The sequence below is a fragment of the Ixodes scapularis genome, unplaced genomic scaffold (genome assembly GCF_016920785.2).
Source record: "Ixodes scapularis isolate PalLabHiFi unplaced genomic scaffold, ASM1692078v2 PGA_scaffold12__126_contigs__length_90152505, whole genome shotgun sequence".
Taxonomy (NCBI): Eukaryota; Metazoa; Arthropoda; class Arachnida; order Ixodida; family Ixodidae; genus Ixodes; species Ixodes scapularis.
In genome coordinates, this window is record NW_024609838.1 from 11,224,668 (window position 1) to 11,244,843 (window position 20,176).

Below are 20,176 nucleotides of genomic sequence, written 5' to 3' on the forward strand. Positions count from 1 at the left end.
GACTGCCAATGTTGCTTGACAGACTTTTGAAAAGGGTCTATTGACGTCATGTGACGTGATCACGTGACGTGATGTCACGATGTGGGGTCATATTACGTGATAATAGGACGTCGCGTGACGTCACTTTCCCCCCTCCAAACTTAGCGGGGGAATCGCACGCCACGAACGGGCGTATGAACACATTTCTGGGATGAAGGGAGGTTTCGTATAAAAGCATTTCACGCTTCCATAGAATAGAGTTAGAATAAAACATCCCGGATAAGCGTACGACTAATTTCCGCGTTAACCCGATTGAGGCGTGCGAAGCGACCCTTTTCTTTCACTTTCTTTGTCCTACCTTATTTTCTCGTTGCAGAACTATGATGAAAAGGGCCGTGCCTGATGAAGACGACAAGGTTACTCTGAGTGAGAAGGGTGGCAAGTCGTTCACTTCCAAGTGTTGCAACAAGCAGTAGGACCAAGTGCCATGACGCTCTGACGTTCCACGTGCGGTGGCTGCTGCGGTGAAAGTTATATACGCTACAACTTTCGATTGTGCGAAGTTTTACCGTCCTCGCCTGTTTCCAAGAAAGAAACTACAAATCTCTTTAACGCGATACAATTTGTAGAGACGTGACGAAGCTAAACTATAAAGGATTTGTTTCGTTGAAAACGAGTAACTATAGAAAAAAGACTCAAACGATGTAGACAAAGCCCGGGTGCACTAGAATTCGAATATCATCGTAGCGAGATCGAGCGCAGGCACGGATACTGCGTCGGTGTTCGGCCGGGCATCGTGTCCAATCACGTGTCTGAAGACGCTCGGATTTGGGTTCGGGTCCAACTGCTGAATTGATGCCATTCGAATCTGATGACGTCACTTGAATGATAAAGGGGCCGTTCAAAGACTCATTATTCAAAATACTGAATAAAAAAAAAAGAAAAAAAAAACCTTTACTGGAAGCTGTTGGCTACTCATAAGGTAGCACGTCAAAATCAATATAATACAACGAGATAATGTTGAACTAAAAAATAAACATTAACGAAAGAGTCTTTTTTTTTTTACCTTTTCTGGTTTTTTACGACTCGGCATTCGGAGTAATTGTGTATTTAGCCGACTTGCAGCGACGCTGTCACAAAACCAAATGCCCTCTCCCGTGTGAATTCTTTGTGCAACTATACGTGGCAGAACTCATGGTGCCTTCACCAAACGCGAGACTCCGAGTGGTGAAGTTTCTGATCGACGGGAGAATTCTGCAATAATGAAGAAGCTGCCTCTCTCCATTCGCGTGTTCAATCTCGCGCGACGTTAAGATAGAGAAGTGGCACAAAAAGTCGACGTTGATTACCGTGTAAGCTGTTTACCTCTGTTTCTTGAACAATAAAGTTTCTTATGGCGCCGCGTTTTTTTGGGGGGACATTTAGCGTGCTTTCAGTTTCATTGGTATGTTCGCATTTACATGGTTTCATATGTTATCAATCTTTATATATATTTTTTAAATGTTTATAATGGGTTCAAGTTGCGCCGGAAGTCACGCTCGCACCGCTTTCAAAGCACGCTGGAATTCACCCGCATGTGTTTTGCTTTTCTTTTTTAAAACTTAATTTCAAATGTGTTTGTGTTTTGTTCGGTTTCGACATTAGATTCGTGCTTTTCTGCCCCACCGTGTTGCCCGCTCGCACAGCTGTTTCTGGTCGTTGCGCTGAACCAATTTGCTTTTATACGCTGACTGAAACGTGTCTCCCACTGGTGCGTTTGCCGCGTCTAAAAAAATGTAGTCCCTCGATTTCCGCCCGATGACGTCAAAGAAGTTTCACGTTTTCGCCGGCCGCGAACCTGGCGGCGCCACAGCTGCAATTGTGGAAGTGGCAGACGCCTGTCTTGCTGCAGGTCGCTCTCCAGCTTCACAGACCACGGAAACTTCGAAAGTCGGGAGTTGGGATTACGCGACGACGGCGACGCTCGTGTCCGCTCGCACTTTCTCCAGGGACTTCCGGCGCCAAACGCCAGGATCGCGACATCCGACAACGTGACACGGATGCTTCTGTGACGTCATTTGTTGCCCCCTTGGGAAACCACTTTTGACGTACGGACGGTGACGAAAAGTAAACATTATTACAGTTATTAAATTATGAATAATAATATTATTATTAATATTATAAACAACAAGTGAAGACGCATTGCAGGCACTTTACTGTTAACAACGAAGCACCCCAATTTACTGATAACCGCATCGATATCGTGCCCTTTTATGCCACGAATGCGTGGCTTTCCCGCGTGCATATGACATGGGAGGTTTTGATTCAAATTGTACATACTGAGACGAAGAACCTGTTAATAAAATGTTGTCGGTTGTGAAGTACAACGCTCGCTCGCAGTGGTCGCGCTTGAAATCGCCCAGCTCACTGTAGGAAGTTCTCCCCTTGAGCGCTGGAGACTGTCCTGAACTTTAGTGGACACAGACTGTAGTCGAAAACGTTGTTGGTAATTTTGTTTTGATTGAGACCATCTCAGTTGAGATTTTGGCTTGTTTGGTTTCGAGCAAGTGTGGAAAAATCAACGTGTTTATAAAAAAGGGGTAGGCTGCCGACGGCATATGCTAAGTAGATACCGGTAGCGCGTTGTGGACACTACACAGCGAAAGATTAAAACATTTAAAGGTGACGGGCTTACATTTAAAAGAATGGTTAAAGCGGACAAGAAACACCATTCTTCAAAATAATGTTGTATGTCTATGTTCGTGTACTTAAATGTTGTATTCTTTCTTTCTTTGGGCCAATGGCATACTGCAATATGCACCTAGCTAGTCCTTGCGTGGGTTCAAGCGCTTTCGCAGCCTTGTCACTGTCGCCCCATACACCTTTACACTAGTGTGAAAAAAACAAAAAAAGCCGGGTCATTGGGCTTTGGGCACAAGTGCACCGTCTGGAATGTCACAGCAGAAAGTTAGTGCACATGCCCAAAATGCATTTCACAGCCCACTAGACCAAGAGGGCAGCATGTATCAGGTGATTATATTGGAATGGTTTATAGCACATGGTACGCCCCGAAAAGAGGGCATCGGATGCACCCCGTAGCGGTCTGGGTGGTTCGAGGTGAAGTGCCGGCCTACGGATCTTTAGGTGACGGGTTCGAATCCCTGCCTAGGTGCCCTCTGTATGATGAAGTCTTATTTCGAAGAAGGCGCCATGCAACGGAGCTTCCCATTGCACGTGAAAGGTCTCCCGGTGGTTGAAATTAATGCTCAGTCTTCCGCTGAGGCGTTCTAGATGCTCTTTGTTGGGTTTGGCACGTAATACTTCCGAATTTGATTTTTGACGCACACCGTCTCCAACACCCCCTACGTGCGTACCATAAATTTGAGGAAAAGCAACACTATTCAAAATGGTTATGTATGTGTACACCTATGTATATCAAACTAAAAGAACAGTGGAGTTGCGATTCAACCAGAAAAAAAACAAAACAACAACAACTGCTGCTTTACGAACGACCAGTTGTAGTCTACAGACTCCTATTGGAGTAAACGGTGGTGATGGAGCAATAGACAAGCGATGGTAACTCTAAACACATTTTTAATTCATCTGAGCGACCCGTGGAACAATAATGTACGAGCCCCCAAAGACGTGCTGGTGTCCCTGTCGTGGACACCAGCACGTCGGCGCACTCCTGGCGCGGCGGGACTTGGGACACGACGCGCAGCTTTCCGGTGGGACCGTCCATGTGCTCCCCGATGACTCCGAAGAAGCCCACGTGGTCCTCGGATTGCTCACGTGAGAATACAGGCCGGGAAGGAGCTGGAACGAGACAGACGAATGAAGATGAGTCTCGAATCGATGGTACGCTAACGTAAGCTTTCGCTGACCGGGTCCTTCTGACTAACCCGGCTTCGGGTTCCGGCTTGCAGCGACAAACGCGCGAGTTGGGCTGTTACTTGTGGCCCAAAGGCAAAGGCAAATGGGGCAAATTGTGCCGCTAGGTTCGTCTAGTTTCCGCGGAACGGCTCTCTGATGACTGTTATTTCAGTTGCGGTGTCTAGCACGGCGGTCAGCTCCCGGTCAACGGAGGCGAGTTCGACCAGGATCAAATCCAATTCTCCGAATCCCTGGTTTTGCACGTATCTATTACAGCCGTTAGCTGATCCGGGGGACCCGAGGGTGCGAATTCGCTCCCTGTCGCCACTGCTTGTACGTATGGCTTTCGAGCCTCTGACCTTCGCGCGGTTTGATCCTCATCTTTACGCGTAGAGCAGTTCTTCGCCATGGGACTGCTCTGGATAAAACTGATGCAAGGGGGCGAGGGGCGAGACGGAGGTCTGCCTCGAACCGTCTGCTTTCTGCTTCGGTTCCTTGCCTTCGATATCCGCCCCTCTTGCCGTCTGTCCGCCTCTCTCTGCCTACTTGTAAACCTATTGTACCTTAGCCATCTCGTGCGCCTGCAGTCACTTTGTCTCTTCGCGCTGCGTCACGTGTCGGAGACACTCCTCACTGAGGCTCGACTTCACCTGGTCTGCGACCATTAGATGAATCAGGTCCTTTTTAATCTCTGCACTGCGCGCCTCCAGGTAGTAGCTGAAATAGCGGGCCGTCCTCGAAGCGAACTGCGCCCACCCCTCGTCTTTTCGCTTACGCGCGCCGCCAAACCGTTTCCGGTACTTGCCAGGGGTGAGTCGGAGCTGGTCCAGGACGGCGGCCTTGACCGTGTATTAATCAGCTATTTCCTACGCAGATAACTTCGTAAAAACGTATTTAACTCTTTCTGACAAGGCCGGCATAATCAAATGCACTCGGCTTTCATTAGGCACTATATGGGCTGCGAACATCTTTTCCACACCGTCGAACCAGACCGGAACTTCCGCGTCAGGTGGTAGTTACTGATTCTTTAGAAGTTTCGCGCATTGGGAAACATGGTTCAACTTGCTCATTCCGGTCGCCGCGGTAGCTGCGCGGCCACCGGCACTCGGTCCACGCATTGCCGCAATTTTTCCCTCGTTCTCAAGTTTGAGCCTGAACATGGAGATTTCGTGCTCATGCTCCATGCGCCGCATAGTTTCACCGTGCGCATGGGCAGCGCGCTCGTCGGCGTACCGACCTTCCGACCCTTCTGCTCCTCCGTCAGTCCCTTTGCCTTTTTCCGCAGTTTTCGCTTTATCCCCAGCTTTCTTCATCGTTTCGTGCCAACTGACTCCTACGTCTGCGCACACACCAAAGAAACGAGAACGTTCCACTCACCGGAGTCTCGGAGTCTTCCGCGGACTGGATGGCACGTGGTGACAGTGAGCTCGCATGACGCTAGTAGGTCTCTGACTTGTGGGCCCTCTGCGATAGTCGATCTGTTAGTCGATCTGTTGTCTCTCGATGACGTTTCTTCTGTTTTTTTTTATGTTGAAACCAATTCTGTCGACTGCGCCAGTACGGGTTCTTTGCTGGGAGGGTCTTGTCAGAGACGAAGTAGCTTCCCTTGGCCATCCACGACGAATTCAGTTGAAATTGTAATTACTTTTCACTTAGTAATTTAATATTTTGTAGCAAATGAAAATACATGAACGAAACAATACTCAAAAAAAGGTTATTTTCCCTGTACGGGGTTGGGAAGGAGGTGCTTGGGTCTTAGCTTATCCAAGCTCGGGTGTTGGCTGGCTCATTACGTCCCGATTACGAGGTCCCTCGAAACCCCACGGCCTGCCCCGATTCCGGAGCGTTAGCTCTCGAGCTCCAGCACAAAACTAAACCCACTTGCTTCGTTTTTCCTCAAAGTCACACGTTGGTCCAGCCCCTTTTAGTGAACCGGCAAATCCTCGGGGCGTCGTCAGATAGGCGTTTTCCACTGGCCGAAAGGCCACAACCAATCGGCTAACTTCCTCACCACGGGGCAATGGCTTGTATTCCCGTGTGATACCACGCGGTCTGCGTATATCTCACGGCCAAAGGTCGGGCGGGTTGGGATGCAAGCAAACAAACTATATTTAGAGCTCGCAAGGCGAGTCAGACAGCCGACACCGGTGTGTGGACCCCGCCGACTGAGCCATCCTGTCATTCATTTTGCCAGACGCGGCCTGACGTTGCCGTTCTTCCGTGCCCCTTTAACAAGCGGGCGAGGAAGACTACACCAATGTAAAAGGTGCCACCCAGAACCATCGCGTTCTCCCGGCCCCCCCAAAAACAAAAATTGGGTTGTGTGTATGTTTATACAGTTTAGAACTTGGTCTGCCTCACAGGGGCGACGAGTCTCCCAGCTGTAGATGAGAAATTTAGCCAGTGCGGTACAGCCGCTAGCCTGGGGTCTTTAACGTGCATCACGCAGTAGTGATACACGACCGCACGCCGGTACGATGCTCATCCAGATCGAAACGGGCAGGGGTGGGGCTCGAACCTCCAGGATCCCTGGGTTCTGCAGCGCGAGCTTTCGCTCCACGTGCTCCGAGCTGGTGTGCGCTAGACCACTCGGCCACCGATCCCCTCTCCCGGCCCAAAACGCACGCTCCTAGTCTCTCGAAGGGGGAGAAACAAACGCGTTTTGATTTTAGCGTTGTAAAGTACGTCTGTCTCTCGAGATCGCGCACCACGAGAAGTGTTTGCGCCATCACTTTCCTATCAGCCAAGTCCCTCTAGTGCTAACGGCCCACCCGCGGAGCCCTCGTCGATCCTTACACCAACTGCCACAGTATACCAGTTGCAACAAGTGCGCATCTTCGACAGTATTTCGCAATGCTTACCTTAACCAGTTACCACGAGACGACGTCACGACAGTACATCATGCAACGCGCTGTACCTTGGTGCTGGCATGCAAGTGCCTGAAACAAGTTTACGACTGGTTCGTAGACTAGTTCCAGGCAAAACTCATAAAAAACAAAAACGGTTCCTCGATTTCCGTTTGATGACGTTGAGGAAGTGTCATGCTGCCACCGACCCGGATCCGGGCGGTGTCAGAGAAGCGGTGGTCAATGGGGCAGAGGCCTGTTCGCCTAATACCAATAATATTGTGGACTCTACGTGAGTGCAAACAAAGCCTCGCGTGTTCGTGTTAAGTGTGTCGCTCCCCGTACGTCCTTATGTTACTTGCTCCACAAACAGTGGCGCGAAAATTACGTGTATCAGACCGACGTCTAAGAGACTCGAGCACTACTCCTGATCGACGACAGAGCACGGCCTTGGGCGGTGAGCGGATTGTGCTCGGTGTACGCTGGCCAAGTTTGTAGTAGGTGTATAGCAATATGCGGCAGTCACTGCGCTTCGTTTCACGGTAAGTCAGAGCGAAGCCGACGCTACAAGACGATGGCGTCAATCAACCACCCCCAGAAGTGCAACGTCACCTTTGAGAGTGTGCTATAACTGGTTAAATCCCTCAAGCACAGTGAGGGCGCCTTGACCTTCAGTTTTTGATTTGTGGGTGTATGCTTTACCGTCACTTTCGAATGACCCTTTTCAAAAGTCCATCAAGCAACACGGATGATCGCCATTTTATGGCCACAAATCACGTGACTGGAACCGAGTTCAGGGCGAAAGCTGACGCAACCTTCGTGTCCAATATATGCTTAGGGTACGTGATCATGCAACGGTGGAGAGGCGTTGGCGTGGGCTTTGGAAAGGGTCTATTCATCTACTTGGTTCATACTGAAGGCTTATCAACTAGAGCCAGTCCATTTTCGTGTGCGTGCCTTCTTAGTCCTGTCTTGTTCACGTCATTTAGTTAGTTTTCGTCTTTGCTTGTAGGTCTTCAAGCCAGCTACTCTAGCACGGAAAGGGACAAACACGAGCACATGCAATGCCTCAGATAGAGCTGATATGTTTATTTTTAAACAACTGTAGGATCAAATTCGACTACGTAAGGAAAATGGCAACAGAAGGGTCTGCCGGACTAGCAGACACCCCCCAAAACTGCCAGGCACTAATTAAGTTTGTTGTTGAATCTAATTCACCAAAAACGCTGCTTTGACCAGTGTGGGTTAATATCAATACCAATATTAACATTACTTTCAGGCCCAGGAAAGTCACGACACAGCAGAAAGGCTCTAGCCCACGCGTATACCATGCAGGCCTGCTGTGCCGTCGAAACTAGGGTGCCGATGTATTATTTCCATAGTGTATAAAGGTGACGATCAGGATGACGCTTGAACGTGAAAGTAAATATTTAAAAAAGGTGGAAGGGGGGAGAGTCAGCACACGCGTGCACATTTCAAAAAGAGAGTAGCCTTGACAAGCCCGTCGGCAGAGTGCCCGAATGTCCTCAGGGTCTGTCGGGATAGACTCTCAATTCAGGGGGTAGAGACTTACACGTTTGGGGGGCTTTCATCGGGCAAGTGTCTATGTGGCGTATTGTTGGTGCTAAGGTTGGTTGTAGCCTGCCTGCACGGCTGCTTAAGCGGGGAAGCACCTGCAGGCTTCGTGGATGGACTCATAAGGTTGCAGAAGAGACGGATATGCGATATTTTTTTCGATGAGTGATGGTACGACATTTGCAGCTTTTAAGAGGGGAGAGGTAAAAACATCCCTGTAAGGCAAAAGAGTGGAGGAAGGAACGCTGCGACGGCGAAGCGTTTAAGCTGCCCCGCTCTGCTCAGATTCCAGGGCATCTCACAGGGTCTTCTGGTAGATTTTCCACACTGGTGAGCAGTACTTCAGGTGGGGAAGTACAAGTGCGGTGTATACCGTACTTGTGCTCTCCCACTTTGGCGGCATGCGACGTGTTATGTGGGTTACAAAACCCAGCGTCCGACATGTCTTTGATACGATGGAATGGATATGTCCTGCGAAGCTCAGGTGGTCGTCAAAGGTTATTCACAACAGTGTGGTCTGATGAACTCGCTTAAAGGGAAGGGTACACCCCGTCGAAAGGCTTGGGAGGAAGATTATTTTTTCTGCGCGTGGTGATCGTCATCGTTATGTTTTGACTGCGTTCAGGGGAAAAAAACGCTCAGTAGACCACACTCTAAAAAAATGTGTGTGCGTCTACTTTCACGCACAACACTCGGAGAGCCAATCACCGCAACTTACGGAGGCAGCTCAGCGAATGACAATGCCGAAACATATATTTAAACCAGAAAACGCAGTCTGAGTTGTGACATTAAGCAATGCAAAACGTCACGCTTGCATTGCTTAATGTGACAACTCAGAGTGCGTTTTTTGGTCTAAACAAATGTTTCGTTTCGCATTGTCATTCGCTGCGTTGCCCCCATAAGTTGCGGCGATTAGATCTCCGAGTGTTGTGCGGGAAAGCAGACTCACAGGTCTTTCTTAGAGTGCACTGGCGGCACGCGTCCAAGACATCTTGGAGTTCCTGGTACAAATGAGGGGAACTGAGCTGATAGGCTTTACCAGGGTCAGGTCGTCGGCGTACAGGATTGCTGTAGAGTGAAGAATTTTCACGACTCCATTAACGTAGATTGAAAAAAGTTTGCCCTGACGTACCTTCGAAAGAACTTTGCGAGAGGATGCCAACCATAAAACAAAACGCGTTGTGTCCTTCCAGCAACTGGGTCGTAAAGCCATTGTCGCAGGGAGCCTTTGATACCTGAATCACTTATTTTCTCGAACAGGAAGGGGGGGGGGGGGGGGGATCAATGCGGTAGCTTGCATTCACAAAGTTAAACGGTACTAGCTCACAAGGTGCGCGGTTGTCGAGGAACGCGCATGCCGTGTGTGTCATGGTACCCATGCAGTGTTGTTTCGCAACTCCGTCCTGGAGGAAATACCGGGTGACCCAAACAGCGGCCAGGCTCTTTCAATCGGCCACAAAATTAGGTTTCTTAATCTATCGCGCTGTGATTTTCTGCAGCGTTTCCCACAGAAGCTGCAATTTTTTTTTTTTTTTTGTAAAATTCGCAGGAAGTTAACTTACCCAAGAAAGAAGTAAAGAAAGAAAAAGGCTTAGCTCCTATGGAAACGAAGCGAAGCCACCGGCCTTAAAACAGTACGGCGCCGTTTCGCATGGGATACGAAAGATGGCGCAAGCGGTCGCGACGCCAACTGCCGCCAACGAACTATCATCATCCTTACTAATAAAACACATTGAATCAACACATAATCGATTCAAAAATTGTTTGTCGGGGTATTTTGAGTGTTTTTTTTTTTCTTCGGGGTACTGATGTTGTCTGCTTTGCAGTTCCTTTTTTGTTACCGCGTTTGTTTTTAGTTTTGCGACTGTCGGCGCCTGCGGAACGCGGGCCGCTTTTGAGTCGAAAAGATCGTCCGCTAATTACGCCGGCTCTCGGCGCCGTATGTTCGTTCGTTGGCGGCAGTCGGCGTCGCGACCGCTTGCGCCATCTCTTGTCTCCTGTGCAAAACGGCGCGGTATATATTGTTTGAAGACCTGTGGCTTCGCTGCGTTTCCATAGAAGTTAAAACTTCCCTTTCTTTACTTTTTCCTTAGGTAAGTTCGCTCTTTGCAAATTTTTCCAAAAACATGCACTATCTTTGGACAACGCTGCACCAATTCGTAGGGCGATAGGTTAAGAAACCGAACTTCGCGCTCGATTTAAAGAGCCTGGCCGCAATTTTGGGACACCCGGTAAATGTTTGGCGTTCGGCAGCACATTGTTTTCTTCGATATGACGTAGCATCTTCCCGTTAACATTACGGAGTCTGGTCGTCTTAGTATATAACAACTTGACTAAAAAAAAAAACAAAAAAACTAGTTAGAAAAGTTTTAAACACGCTGTCTACGTTTGTCCCTTTTCGTATTAAAATATCTTGCTCAATATGTAAAGCTTTTGCGTCATATCCTCCTGCGCTCTTATCGGTTTTTTCTTTTGTTATTTGCACGCATTTAGCGCGTGTGCGTGGGTGTGACTCCAAAAAAGAGAAGCAGTTAAAATGTTGTAGGATCGATTGAATGGCGGTACGTGAAAGCAGGCAAACATGTCTTTTAAAAGACAAGAGAACTCTGCTGTGCACTCCCCTGATTTCATTTATTCAGCAAGTCGTAGGTATCATGACCAATGTCCGAATTAGAATTCCACAATACCCACATAAACGATCCAATTCTAACGGCTTCATTCTGAGCTAAGCATTCGAAATTTCTGAACTAATCTCAAGACCACGAACACTACAGTAGAGCGCCGAGAACATTTCAGTGAAATAGTTAATCGGGCGATTAATAAAGCAGTATCATAGTAGAGGTATTTTTTTGGTGCCAGAGCAATATACCTGACGGATAAACCAAAGATTGGGCAAATAAAGGTGTGGGTACGCCTTTTGAAATGAAATTAAAACGTATTAAAGGTAATGCATAATCCAGATAGCGAAAACATTACACGGGGTTTTGGGGTAGGATTGACACGCTTCGGGATACCTTCCCCAAATATGGTTCCCGTCCAGGCTCTCAGTCATGTCATCATGTGGAAGAGCGTCACTCACCACAAACGTGTGATGTGAATGAAGGAAACATGAGACTTCGGGAGAGACGAACTGCCGTCACAAATTATGGGGGTGAAAAAAAAAAAGTCTGGTACGACTGACAGTTTTGTTAAGTCCGAGATAGATTGATTGACAGCCCACGGGTTCTCAGTCAATCTATCACAAGTTATGTTCAATCATTCTATCATACTATTATAGTAGTCCATCGCTGGCAGGCGCCAAGCATTTCTGGGGGCGACATTCAAAAGCTTGTGCGACATCATAATATCTGTCTACATTTGTGCTATATGATTGTGTGGAAAAAGTAGCTTCAGTATGAATCCACATTTTTTTATCTTAAAATATGTTTTCATAACTCTCGTTTCTCACCCAGATCGTCGAAGTTAAAAAAAAAGAAAAACCAAGAAAACCTTGTATTGGAAATGTATTTAAATTCCGACTGTGTAAGAGGAGTCATCTTGTGAGTAAAAAAACAGCCAGATTAAGAGCACGCGGGAAAACAACGCAGGACAGTGCCCCCTTCCCCCCTCCACTCCCACCCTCCCTCCCCCTCCCCCAACTGCCTAAACTCCACTGACTCTGAAGCCCAGACTGCATTATCAAAAGATAGCTTTACAGTGGCTCCGGTGACCCATGACATCCGCTTGTCGTCAGAAGAGCAGTCCGTTTATAACCAAATATGTGACACAAAACCGAACACCTCTCAGAAAGTGGGAACCTTTCGGTCACACGAAGATACTATGTATACTCGACGATACTTTAAGAAACCCGAGGTGTTGTCAGTTTCAAGCACCTCCTAAACGTTCCAGAGCCAATGAGATTGAGGCATTATCTGACGAGGACTCTAGAGGACCAATCACGAAGCGAGAGGCGTGAACTGCCGCGGCCGGGGTTTCTTAAACTGTCAGTGGCCACAGCAGAAATCATCCGTGCCTTACCTGTCATAGTCCAATTTATAGCCGAATGCGATCTACAATATATATATATATATATATAAATTTGATGTATGATGCGCATTAAGCTCTTGTTTGGTTTTTATGTTTTTTTTTTTCAGATTGATTTAGGGTTTCCAACGACTGTACACTGCGCCACACTGTTAGCGCGAACACCATATCGGCGCATTTGCGAATTTTGCTTCAAAGGTGTATTGATGGGCACCACAATTACCTATACGGGTTAGTCTCAGACTTGAATGTAGTTCAGCTTAAAATTACATTTTTATTTCGGTAATTAGCAGTTTACTAAGTACTTTTTACAAGTAACTTTTTAATCTTTTTTTTCTGGCACTTTCCGATGAAAGTACAACTCCTGACTTGAAAGTACATTTTTCAAATTTGGAAACAAAAAATGGCGTATCGTCATGTGAAAACGCGGTATCGTCTTTCAAAACATCATCTGGTCATTTCTTAGAGTGAAGTAATGCGGCTGTAACACCGATACAAATAACTGTCTTATAAGTAGATTGTGGTAAACAGTTCGTCAGTGAGAGTAAAATAACTATTTGTGGCAACTTGACATTATCTAATATTTGCTACAATTTCCGGAACGAGCAAAGTGATGCACATCCGATAATTTTTGGTGCAATTCATACCAGCTTAAAAAGAAAACACCGTATAGGGGATGAAAGGGCATCATGAAAGATTATGATTAAAAGTACAAGTACTTTACATCGAGAGTACATTGTATGTATAGTAGTTTACTTTAAGTACGGTGCGCGCCAAGCTTATTAACGCTGTTACGATATGACCCGGTTTCTTCACTTTTTGAGTGATTCCTGTACCTAGCGGGTCGAACTAGTTGGTGAAAATTTGCGTCCCCAATGAAAATCCAACCAGGGGAAGGTATTCCAGCAGCTGCAGCGATCACTTTATTTTTGGGTAGCATGCAATAGATCAATATTTGCGAAACCGAGTGACGGCGTTAAGTTTGAGGGGCACTCACTGTACATTGCACCAGGCGAACTTAGTACTTTACTCGAAGTAAAGAACCTTTCATTTACTTTGTATTTTAGATCAAGTACTTTTTAAGTGTACTTCTTAAGTGTACTTTACGTAACACTGTAAACAACCAACCGATGTCTGCAAAATGAAGCTCAGGCAGGGCTGAACTTCAGAGTAGAAATTATACATCCGCTATACAAAACGCGCTCAAAACAATTAGGCACGTTTGTTTCTGTTTTCACAAAAGTGCTTTTAAAGCACTTTTGTGAAAACAGAAACCGCTTTAGATTTGGCTAGCAGAATTTTGCTAACAGATCAAAACGTATGTAGTTCCTTGTTACCGTGAAAAAATTATAAAATCAACTTCAGAATGTATACGCTACTTTTTACTATAGTTAGTAATTTACTCAATTACTTTCCATTTGAGTAATTTCTACTCTACTCAAATTACTTTCGAGGTTAATACTCAGTACCTTAAGATATTTACTTTTTTGGGTATTGTGTACATGTCCGGTTAGTCCCCCATCTGTGCACTTTCGTCCACTATAGTAGATTGAATTACAGCCCTGCAATGCTAAGAAACAAAATAAGAAAAAACCTGGCGAATGTTTATTCACGCTAACAGTGTCGCGGCGTGTACCATTCTAGTAACTATACTCGCAACGTTTCTTTTTTGTTTTCCGTTTTGTTTATTGAAACAAACATGTGAAGAGAAGATAGATAGTCTCATCCAGTCGTCGGGTTAGTTTCCCACCACGTTTCTTCGGTTGACCGTCTGCGTGATATCCAAATACAATATCGTCGTGTCCCATCTAAAACATACGACAAATATATATATATATATACATATCGCGGCTCAACTGCGACAGTACGGAGCCCGCCATGCAGAAAGGAGTTCGCACACTGTATAATCACTTATCTCGAAAAGTTGCTCATTCACCGCGTGCACTGCCGTCATTCGTCTAATTTCCCTCGCTCGCGCCGCCGCATCTTCACATTTATCGTCTAAATCGTAGCCCCGCCACTCAAAGCCTTTCACCCTGCCCTCGGGGACCGCCCAACTTGGTTTAAAAACGCTCTCGTAGGAAAAGTCACAAGACCGAGCGGCCCTTCCCGGGAGATGGGAGCGAAATTCTGAGACATGAAAACCATGAGGGTCCTTTTTGTCCTGCCCGCTTTCCTGTTCCTCGCAACCTGTTCGGGTGAGTTCGTTACCGCCGGAGGCACACCGATCTAACATCGCACAAAAGAGATATGATGACACAATTGCCTGCTGTTTAGGTTTAAGCATCTTCGAAGCAAACTCGCCGCAGACAGCGTCTACTACAGACTGTCTTTTGTACCATGTCGTAGCAGTGTAGAACGCGGCGTTAGGGTTTTACGATATGTGTACGTCTTGTGGAACCTAGTCTGTTTCCAGGAGCATGACATATTTTCTCGTGAAGAATGGTTAGCGCTGAAATCTAAATGAACGAAGAAAAAAAAAAGTAAGTGAGTTTAATTTCCCGCAGAACACGAAGACAGTCAATAAAATAGAACGAGAGAAGCATTCCTGTGAATGACAAATCTGATAATACGATTCTATTTGAATACTTCAATTTGCGCATGGAAAAAGAGTGAAACACATGCTCATTGTCTCCGATCATATCGCTTTTTTCTCCTCTAATCTTATTTTTAGCTTTGTCATTCGCTGAGGTCGTTTTATTGCTTGTCGTCATTGACCGTCTCCGTGTTCTATATAAAAGATAACTCACGGACATTTTTCTAAGGTATACTTTATTATAAGTTGTGCTATTGAACTTGACGCAGTTCGCTAGCGTGGAATCAAATAGTCCACGTCTAGTTCCTTACACTGATTGCTTATTCATCTTAGCGAACTCACCGCTACCAACACGCGCTTTATTTTATATAGAATGACATCTTCTCGGACTTAGAAAAAGTAAAGCGAGAGTGCCGGCGAGCGTGCTTAAGACTGACATTACAAACTCTAGAGCAGCGAGGGAAAGTCAAGGACGAAATTCAAACAAAACTTCAAACGCAGCTAAAAGTGGTGACAGATTCAGCTGAAAAATTCACTCTTTTAAACGTCTAACCTTCGCTTCACGGCGTACATAACATGATGCAATCGAATGCTACAGAGGCATATATGTGGTTTTGGTTTAAATCATTCCGAGTATTTCCAAATACAGGAGCTGAATGGACGTATGTTCAACTCTGACGAACTTCATTTTCTGCTCCATGGATCTGCAAATGTATAAACGTCTGCAAGTACTGCCTCTGGGCGTCGTCATCTTGCTGCTGGTGTGGGTTGATCGTCTGATAATGAAGCATTGCTGAGGTGTACCAACAGTTTCTAGACTGGCACCCAAACAGTGTTTTCCATCCACGGTGTTCAGACTACCTCTCGAAGCGCGACTGATTGCAAACGTATATACTTTACAAGACATTACTCTGCGTTCATAAAACGTATCTAAGACTTAAAGAACAAATGCAATATCTAAGAAGCTAAAAAAAGCTGTGGGAAGTTCCTCCGAGTCATGTAAGTTGCCTCATTTAAATCTTGATTTTTTTTACTAATGCTATATATAAAAAAAAAAAAAATGATTTCAAACACGCACGAAAAGAACGGGATTACGTTTCAAACTTATGGGAGTATCCTTGATAGAGATAAGACTGCGCAAGAAAATAATTTATTGGCGATGTCGCTGCGGAACCGTGCAATTGAGGACTCTCTTCGTCAGTAAACTTCCAGAGCCTCGCTTCTTTCCTACGCAGCCTTCGAAACAGGCAAGGAGTACGTGTACAACTACAACGGCAGACTGCAGATCAAGAACCCGGAGCAGCCGCTGCAGTCGTCGGGATTCGCTTTCCGGAGCAAGGTGGTCGCCCAGCCCAAATCAGACCACACATATTTCAAGGTAAAGACGGAACTACGCACTTCTATTTTTCTGTGCGAACAGCAGGCGTGTTAAATTTATAATCACGATGAAAAAAAAAAAAGTTAAATTATTTGTAATTTTTTTTTGTAGAAATTATGATGAGACGCACTTTATCACAGCTTCAAGCAGGCAAAGGATGAAGTATTTGTTCTGTCATTCCCATTTTGATATCTTTATACAATCTCGAACAAGATAATATCTTCATCTCGTTCGAGCTTCCACATACCTATATACCTGCAGACCTTGTACAGCCAAGCCCGCATTCGCGGCCTAGTGTGGGCAATGCAGGCGCGTAGAAGCCCGATTCGCCTGAGATAAAGCGTCTGCGCATGCGCAGTGCTGACGGCAGCGTCAGCGTCAGCTTAAGAAAGGCAGGGTGTGGCTTACCATGTTCGCGTGCCTTGTTTTAGGATTTGTTCTTCCGCAGTCGTATCGGCTAATGCCGTTCTCCCATTGGCTGTGGGTAAGATGCTTGTAACTTGAAACTCCTAACTTTTTAAATCTGCCCGTGGCTATGCGGACCGCAGGTTTGTCGGCTACTCGCGTAGGGGCAACGTTATTAGATTAGCTCAGTTCCGGAACTGCTAATAGAAGCTGCATGCACGAGCAGTACCCCACTTCACTCACCACTAAAGCCAAACACGTAGCCAGGATTTTTTTTTTTTTTTTAGGGGGGGGGGGACGCGTGGGGGGAGGCGCCCATGACCAAATGCTGTATGAGGGGGAGGAGGGAGAGGAGGACCCAGCAAAATGGAAGATTTCAGGGGGGGGGGGGAAGGCCGGCCCCCCCCCCCCCCCCCCCCCCGCCCCCTTGGCTCTTGGTTACGTGCCTAACTAAGGCCTAACCACTGCTCGCCTCCCGTTACCAAAGCGCCGGACGGCTGCTTTGGTAACTGCAGTGTATTCTATGGGATGCGTACGTTTCGAAAAACAGCGTCTAGATGGCGTTCCACCGTACTCTATGATAGGGTGCCTACATGTCTGTCTGTCTCAGGGTGAAGACATCCATTGTTGCACTCAATGTGCCAGCGCGTGATGCTCTCGCGCACTCGTGGCGTGACATGGGTGGTAAAATGGCGTCCATACATTAGCCAAAGCTACGCGCTCGAGCTGAGTGACACCGGTTTGCGCGCATTTCAAAATGCATAAAAAAACGATTGGGCGGAAAAATGGCTGAGTTGTCACCACTCAAGCAAAAGCGCGCCTGTGTATGAAGGCACTCTACTCTATGAAGCACACAGTTCGTAAACGAAGATCTAGATGGCGCTTTGAACGACGGGAGGTGGACTGAAATAAAGGGGGGGGGGGGTACCTCTTTCTGCGGGAGTTCCACAACTAAAGTAGTTTAATAACGTTGCGCAGCGGTTACGGTGACGTCAGAACGCCGGGCTCTGATTGGCTCCGATGGGATGGATAGTGGGTAGACCTCGGGGCAGCTATCGTTGAGGTCTGCCCATTACCTTTCAAATCCAAGCCAATCAGACGAATTTACGCCCCGAACAGTAGAAAAAAAAAAGAAACATTTACAAAGAATGATCGAAGAAGAATGGGATTGGATCAAACTATCGCACCTGTCTTTAACGAAGGCGATATTCAAGGTGCGCTTTAGTCGACATTCAAAAATGCGAAACTCTCAAGCTCTGAATTTATTTTTTGTGTCGCGTTGGCGCATGTACACACTAAAACAACATGGCGGGCCCGCAAGGACCTTCGCGTGATGGTAATCTTACGCCACTTTCCACAGATAACAGACTTCGAGGTGGACTCGTTCAACGGGGACCGCATTATACTGGACGACCATCAGTTTAACTATCACTCCACTGACGACCTGAGAAAGTTCATCGAGAGGCCATTTGCCGGAACATTTTCCCACGGAAAGGTGGGGCGACAAGTGTTCGAGATTAATTACACTTTTTGACTTAGCTTCGCGGTAACGATAGGAAGAAAGCAATAATTTTTGTTTTTTGAGTTTCGCTGAACAAACTGTAATTGTCATGTTGGGGATTCGATCATGTAATGTGCGTACGCCACTCGTCTTCCATAGACTATTTACGCAGCAAGGGAGCGCTAACCTAGATTTTTATTGCAGAAGTCACTGAAGTCACGGAGCGACCTCTGAGAATTACGAGGCTGCAAAAATTGCTAGACATAAAGAAAATAACCTGCTTTGTGGCACTGGGCTAAACGTTTCACCATGCACAATGCCACGCAAATTGCTTCTCTGTTTTTTTTTTTTTTAATCTGAGCATATTTTTAGCGTGGTCATTGGCCAAGCTCCTTCTGTTCACTGCGGCCACAAGTTCTCCCAAATGATTTGCGGAAAAGTGACACTCAAATTTTCTTAGAGTATTGGGTAGGATCTCGTAAATTGTAAATATATCAATGCACAAAAAAAAAAAAAAAAGGAAGAGAGCGACTACAAAACAATTTAGCCAAATGCATTCTACTTCACGCCTCTCGGAGCAATGAAAATAAAACAAGTTCGCACTCGCTCACTTACACCGAGGTGTCATTTTGTTTCAGCTCGATACTTTGTTTTTATGAAATTCACATAAGGAATGTGATTCTTTTCAAAGGGTTTCGCGATGATTTTTGCTATACATCGGTCATGGGTTCTGCCATCCATTCATTGAGTGTGAACCTGATTGCATTCCTAGATTGTTGAGATTGCGATCGGCAGGGAGGAGCCCCTCTGGTCCAAGAACCTTAAGAAGGGAGTCCTCAGCACCTTCCAACTTGACCTCGTCACGGGACGGCAAAATAATCCCACCGTAGAGGAGTACACGACAAGAGAGGTGAGGAAACAAAAGAAGTATGGTGTTTGTGTGTTGTAATTAAACGCCATTACTAGTTTCTGAAACGCCCCTTCAAATCAAAGTCAAGATATTTTGGAGGATGAAAAGTGGGGCTAGTTCAAACGATAGCCTAATGAAAAATAGCGCTAAAAGAAAACGCTCAGAGAACAAGTACAGACAGAACCAAGCACTGCTTATCAACTGAATGTTTTTTTTAGAAAGACACAGAAGAGATCACCTCTGGTACACATATTTTGAAAAACTGGAGACGGCGAACGAAAAAATGGACAAACACAAAACGTCTCAAGGGCAGCTACTAAACTTTATTGGCCACCAATGGTATATAAACCTTCTCCCACACACGACTCTCGGCAAAAATGTGTAACATAAACCTGCTCGCCTGTCTACTCACTCTATGTTTGATCCCTTCTGCCTCTGATATAATCGAGACTTCCAGTCTTCCACTCTTCCGCGAGCTAAACAGTAAGGCACATTTTTTGTGTACTTATAGTTTAAGGCGTTTGACGTCGAAAGCGTTTGTCTTGTATTCTCGTCGAAATTGGAAGTGTTGGTTATATGAGAGGGCAAAAGTTATGTGTTTTGTGACCTTCTAGTAAACATTCAGTTGACAGTGAGCGTATGGTCTCTTCGGTCCTCGTTCTTCGTCCGTTGTGTTTTCGCGCTGTATTCCGTTCTACTAGCGCGAAAGCCTTCTGGCACAGTTTTTCTCCGATGAAGATGACTGTCATCATCATCAACGTTCTGCAACATTGGCATCTCTAGAGTCCCGAATCTCGTCAATCGTTAACTTCCTTGAAACATGACCTTGTCATGTATGCCAGCGCAGAGATTCTAATTGATGTGCTATCGTGGGCATATTAAAGCACGCCATGATTAACTCACTCAACTAGTCAGACCGTCAAACGATCACTAAAACGCAATAATCTAAAAATTTAATATACGGCAATGTTGATGCGTGACGAGACCGACAATGAGAAGAAGCTCTTGTGTCTAGTGACCGGGTTGCTCATCTGCATAGTACGTTGCAGATTAAGGAAAGTAGGGCAAGCTCCTCTTGCGAAGCCCTCCCCACTTTTCACCTTAGCGGAGCGAACACTGGAGAGGAGGTGAGAGGAAAAGAGAAGACTGTCAATCATGGCGTAAATAAGAA

At 46.2% G+C, this 20,176-nt stretch overlaps 2 protein-coding genes across 2 annotated transcripts in view; both read left to right on the forward strand.

The window, feature by feature from the left end:
* Window positions 1-2,420, forward strand: part of LOC8040864 (ras and EF-hand domain-containing protein homolog) — a 71,424-nt gene extending 69,004 nt beyond the window's left edge. Inside the window, exon 17 of the mRNA XM_029970569.4 lies at window positions 356-2,420. Within this exon, the coding sequence (XP_029826429.2) occupies window positions 356-455 (100 nt within the window). The 3' untranslated portion in view covers window positions 456-2,420. The remainder of the gene's footprint in view (window positions 1-355) is intronic.
* Window positions 2,421-14,421: 12,001 nt separating this feature from the next.
* Window positions 14,422-20,176, forward strand: part of LOC8040861 (vitellogenin-1-like) — a 55,369-nt gene continuing 49,614 nt past the window's right edge. Inside the window, exons 1-4 of the mRNA XM_042289262.1 lie at window positions 14,422-14,473; window positions 16,047-16,189; window positions 17,955-18,089; window positions 18,868-19,005. Coding sequence (XP_042145196.1) covers window positions 14,422-14,473; window positions 16,047-16,189; window positions 17,955-18,089; window positions 18,868-19,005 — 468 coding nt within the window. The remainder of the gene's footprint in view (window positions 14,474-16,046; window positions 16,190-17,954; window positions 18,090-18,867; window positions 19,006-20,176) is intronic.